Here is a 6,000-nt window from a genome sequence, read left to right as displayed (position 1 = left end):
GTTTGGACCATTTCTGATCTCAGTGTCTCTTTTCACCATTTTCCCTCACCAAATTTCATCCCATTCTATTAATTTTTTTTCTGTGTAGAGAAGCTGAATTCCATTCCCTATAAGGGGAGGGGCTTTTTATTTAATGGAACCTCCAGTACAATTTGGGCCATTTTCAAACTCATTTTGCCCTTTCACTGGGTTTTCCCTCAAGCTAAGTTTCATTCCATTCCATTAAAATTTTCAGTTATTTTGTCTCCACACAAAGAGGCAGACATTCTCAACTTCTTTTGTATAGTTATTTCTAGGGCTGTGCATCAGTTAAAAATTTTTATAATTGTGTGATTAATCACATGATCCAAATGAAAGAATTGAAATACTGTAAATTTAGCATGTACAGCCCTACTAAAAATAAAATCTGGTGATTTTATTTTTATAATCTTCCCTCCTTTCCGTTCCATGGGCACAATCTCTTCCCATCTCTCTCCACACTCTGCACTGCCCCTCTTTTTGGGCACCATCTCATCTCTCCCCTTCCCTCCCTGGTCACCATTTGTCCTCAACTCGGGCACCATCTCCTCCTCACTCTCTCTCCTCTTTTCCTTTCCTCTCCTCCATGGGGAACCATTCTCTGCTTCTCTTCGCCATCTCAGGATAGATCTCCAGAGAACACCCCCCATCTCTTTCATCCTTCCTTCCCTCCCTCGATACAATCTTGCTCTCTCTCTTCTTTTTTTCCTCCCAATACCTATTCTTACCTCTCCCTGTACTTCGGCAGCTCCCTCTCCTGCCCCTCGTGGGCCCAGTAACTTGCCTTGACTGCCGCTGCACTGAAAGCAAGCAGTTTCACACAGGGCCCGAAACCTCCCTCTCTCTCTTTGTAGCATCGGAAACATCATAATTCTTTACAGGTACATAATCCTTTTTAGAAGCATTATCTTGAAATCGGTGGAACTGAGGCAAATAATAGTCTCAAAAAAGAATTTGTGATATTACATTTACTGTATCTGCATGGTAACATAATGTTAGGGCATAAATAATTATTCTGACTTCAGTGCAGGATCTAACAAGAGACCTCCTAAATTTAAAAACAAACAAACAAAAACCACACAACAAACTGAATATATAAAATGACTGTAAACTATAATTTTTTTTTCTTTTTATACCAATGGTACTTTATATTTTCTTCCTCTGTTTTTGCTTTAAGTCTGATCAAGTCCCAGAACAATCTTACCCCCTCCTTTACTAACACGTAACACGGGTTTTAGCGCTGGCAGCGGCAGTAACTGCTCCGACGCTCATAGAATCCTTATGAGCATCGGAGCAGTTACCGCCTATGCTGGCGCTAAAACCCACGCTACGCATTAGTAAAGGAGGGGGTTAGTGAATTAGAGAGCGTATTTGCTCACATCAAATATCTTTACAGAGTAATCAGCCCCACAGCTCGCCAATTGCAGCCACTTGTCAGGGTCCACATCATCTCGTCCAGCTCTGCCCACACGACTTCTCCAGCTCAGCTGCTTAACAGTGAGTGCGTGGCTCTGACTGCAAAATAAGTTATTTAAGACATCACAAGAAAAGAATTTGCGTTTCCAGCATTAAAATGTCAAACAGCTGAAATTTGAGACTCAAATGCCATCATTTATTTTATTAGTACACTCGTCTCAACTACTGCTGTGAAAAATTGATTTATCACAACCATCAGGTATCCAACATGCTAAAATAACTAGTTATTAACTAATGGAATTTTATGACCTCTAGTCAGCACTTTGAACCACAAAAATGTCATCAATTCCAAAGTTTTCAGCACTTAGCATCAAGTCAGACATCTCAATTATAGACAGGATTAAATGGCCACTGTTCCCAGTTGAAAAAGTTAAATAATGGAGTACCTCTGGGATCTGTACTAGGACTGATGTTTAACTTATTCATTAATGCTGTGGAAATTTGCAGAGCAGCTGACTTAAAGGAACTGCAGAAAAGACTTTGCTGGACTGGAACACTAGGCATTTAAATGGCAAATGTGTTAATAAAGATCCTCCAAGGGAAGAATCTTATAGACTTCTCTCTCATCAATTATGAGGCAAAGCTATTTGCAAAGATATTGACTAATAGACTGGCTCAAGTTCTGCCCAGTTTGGTAGCTTCTACACAGGTGAGTTTCATGCAATCCCATCATGCTGCTGGGAATTTATGGCTGATTATAAACAGCCTCAGTGGAAAAAACCCAGCACCTGGAAATGCCTTCTCTACCCATTAGTTTTGACACAGAGAAGGCATTTGATAGAATGAACTAAGAATTCATTTATGAGATATTAATATCTTATGGTGTTACTAGGCCTTTTTATGCAACAATTCAGGCTTTATATCATGCCCCTTCTGCTGAGGTTGGGGGTCAATGGGATCTCCTCAAAATCTTTTGAAATATTAGGGAGATGAAACAAGGATACTACTATTTGCATTAACTTTAGAACTACTGATAAGGGATATTATAAACAATCTGGATATTAGGGGGATTCAGTTGGAGTCCACTAGCTTTAAGATCTCTGCATTTACTGGTTCATATTGTAGATCCAGATCATTATTTGTCAGTTCTATTGGAAATTTTAAAGGAGTTTGAGGACTTCTTTGATTTTAAAATGAATTTCTCAAAATCTGAGGTCTTATTTTCTCAGCCTCTAGATGTACAGGGTTGGGATCTGGGCTGTCAATTAAAAAGGGCTCAAGATTCTTTTACATATTTGGAAATACAACTTTGTATGAATGTGACTTGATTATCTATCAGCTTAATGTCACTAAGATATTGAGTTCCACTAAACAATGTCTTTTGAAATGGTCTTGAGTTTCCTCTATCTTTATCTTGTACAATTAGCCTATTCTATATGATTACCTTCCCTAGATAGTTGTAGCTTCTGCAAATCCTTCCTCTTTGCTTGTAGAAGAAAGATCTCAAGAACCTTTACCAGTGACATGTTTCTGCTGGGGAGGCTAGGAAACTGGAAACGGGGAGGTTTGGGACTGCAAAAATATATGCTTACTTCAGCACTTGGGACACTGGCTCTTGGATTCGGAGGATTACGCCCCGCTGGCTGTGGAAAGAGCTCTGGAGGTCTAGGACGATTCATCACTAAATCGGCCACAATTGTCCATGGCAGCACATGACCTTATCCCCACAAAGTAGGAGCGCCCTCCACTCCCCCAAAGTAGGAGCGCCACCCCACTCCGTCCCACATACCTCTTGAAAAGTTTGCAGCATCTTCCATCTCCTGCTCGTGCCAGCCTTGGCTCCCCTCCGACTTCACGTCCTGGTCCCATGACTAGGAAGTGACATTAGAAGGGAGCCAAGGCCAACTGAGCGGGGGAAGGGGGGAAGATGCTACTCGCACCAGAAAACTTTTCAAGAGGTATGTGTGGGGGGGGGAGGGGGAGGAGGAAGAGAGGCACCAGCAGGGGAGGGGTGGGGGGGGAGAAGGAGAGCCATGATTCATCATGGTTCATTGCAGCCATCATAGAGAAGACAATTCATCGTAGCTGTTTCATTGCAGCCATGATGACACGATGAAACACCCTTGACAAATCATCCCATTCCAGAGCTCTGGTCCACTCTTCGCATTTATCTTACCTATTACAGGCTCAACTCAAAACAACTGTGAAATGACTGTTGTGCTTAAACTAAAACCACTGAGAAATTAACCTGCACTGCACAGCAGGTACTGCCTTTGGCAGCTTTAATGGGTAGAATGGATGCCACATCAGTCTTTGGGGCTCATTTTTGAAACAGAAAAATGTAAAAAAAAAAAAAACCAAGCACAAAGCAGCAGATGGATATTTTAACTTATTTGGAAAAATGTGCAAAACAATATTAGTGAAACTCATTTATAAGATGTTTTTCTATGAATGTTTGTTGCAGTTTTCTAAGTCTTGTCATCATGCTGTGGCTTTCTTCAGGGTATGCTGTCTGGTCTGCATTTTGTCTTTATATATAGTGTGTCCTCAAACCTAATTGGCTGGGATTTGAGGTGAATGAGGCAGGAAAGTCTATTGGTCACCAATTAGAATTTTGGAGGGAAAAAGACAAATTGCAGACCTCACAGCATGCCCTGAAGAAAGCCTCAGCATGATGGCTGAAATGTCAGTTTTTCATACCATGATGCGGCGATATCTGGAAAACTGCAACAAGCATGATGCCAGTCATGGAAGCCTAAGAAAATGTTTTGCTACGCAGTTTATCTAAATCTCAAGGGGATGTGTTGGAGGTGTGTTTTGGATGATATTACAATTTGGATGGTTTTCTACAATAATGGAATAATGTAAAAACATCCAGGGCACACAATAGGATATTTCTAGCTAGGCCTGTTTCAATAATGACTAAATGCCTAAAAGGTGGCAAAATTGACCAGATGACAACTGAAGGAATAAAGACATGAACCCTCCTTTAATCCCACAGTGGTCACTGACCCCTCCTACCCTTCTAAGAGGTGACAATGACAATACCAGGCTTTATGAGAGTTACAGATATAATGGCCATTCCTCTTAGAGCAGTAAGCAGGTCTGTGGAGCAGCCTAGTGATCATTTCAGTGGATTGTAGGAAAAGGGGACCCAGGCCCATATCCCACTCTAACTGGTACACTTGTGAGTGTCCCAAGAACCACAAAATACCTACTGAACCCACATATAAGTGATACCTGCAGGTGTAAGGGCTATTGTAGTGGTGTACAGTTGAGTAGAGTACATTTTTTGCTATTCCTGGAGGGCTCAACATACAAGATATTGGGGTTATAATATGATGTGTACCTGGGACCTTATATATGAAGTTAGCTGCAGTGCTCCCTAAGCTACAATGTCTGTGTGACCAGTCTAATAGGACTACTTGTACCCAGACAGTCCAATGGCTTGTTTTTGTGTGTTTTTCCCTTGGACGTTTTATTTGAAACTGACCATAAAAAATCTAAAATAAGAACATAAGAATTGCCACTGCTGAGTCAGACTAGTGGTTCATCATGCCCAACAGTCTGCTCCCTTGGCGGCCCCTAGGTCAAAGACTAGTGCCCTGAGACCAGCTTTACCTGCGTACGTTCCGGTTCAGCAGGAACTTGTCTAACTTTATCTTGAAAATGATATGCTTGGCACTAATTTTGAACATATTTGCAAAACGTCCAAAATTAGATTTGGATGGCATTTTGAAAATGCCCTTCTTGATATGCCATTATCCACTATGTTACTATATTTACTCTTTCAAAAAGTACAAAAATCAGGAGACATACTATGAAATTATTAAGCAGCATATTTCAAACAAATTGGGAAAAAAAAATTTTCATTCAATGTATATTTATACTCTCAGCGGAGAGCCAAGATGGTGACTAATGGAGAGGATGCAGTATGAAATGCTCCATGGAGGTCCCCAGCAGTGGCGTACCAAGGGGGGGGGCGGGGGAGCAGTCCGTCCTGGGTGCAGCCTTAGGGAGGGGTGCACAGCCGGCCAGGTCCCTTTACTTTCGTGGTGTTTCCCCCGCCCACCCGACCGACCAACAACAGGCCCGGTCCGACAAACCTCCCTGCCCTGTGGCCGCGAGTCTAAATTACCTTCTTACAGCAGCTGGAGTATTGAAGCTGCGTGTGGCTGCCGTAAAGGTCATCTCTGACGCAACCGGAAGTTGCGTCAGTGACGACCTTTACGGCAGCCATATGCAACTACAACGCTCGGCTGCTGTAAGAAGGTAATTTAGACTCGCGGCCACAGGGAAGTTTGTCGGTCGGTCGGGTGGGCGGGGGGGAGGAAAAAGGGAGGAAAGGTGGAGAGGAAAAGACGCTTAAGGGAAATGAGTAAAACAGAGGAGGGAGAAGGACGCTGAAAGGACATGGGAAGACAGAGGGGGTAGAAGGACGCTGAAAGCACATGGGGAAGACAGAGGGGTGGAGAAGGACGCTGAAAGCACATGGGGAAGACAGAGGGGGGAGAAGGACGCTGAAAGCACATGGGGAAGACAGAAGGGGGAAAAGGACGCTGAAAG

General features: G+C 42.7%; 1 protein-coding gene across 3 annotated transcripts in view; it reads right to left on the bottom strand.

Moving 5' to 3' along the window:
* Positions 1-718: 718 nt before the first annotated feature.
* ELP2 (elongator acetyltransferase complex subunit 2) overlaps positions 719-6,000 on the bottom strand; it is a 189,028-nt gene continuing 183,746 nt past the window's right edge. For all 3 annotated transcript variants that reach the window (XM_033929590.1, XM_033929587.1, XM_033929588.1), the window contains exon 22: positions 719-1,533. In XM_033929590.1, the coding sequence (XP_033785481.1) occupies positions 1,377-1,533 (157 nt within the window). In that variant the 3' untranslated portion in view covers positions 719-1,376. The remainder of the gene's footprint in view (positions 1,534-6,000) is intronic.

Source organism: Geotrypetes seraphini, chromosome 2 (genome assembly GCF_902459505.1).
Source record: "Geotrypetes seraphini chromosome 2, aGeoSer1.1, whole genome shotgun sequence".
NCBI lineage: Eukaryota > Metazoa > Chordata > Amphibia > Gymnophiona > Dermophiidae > Geotrypetes > Geotrypetes seraphini.
Note: the sequence above shows the minus strand (reverse complement) of the source record. Positions and strands in the feature narration are given on the sequence as shown.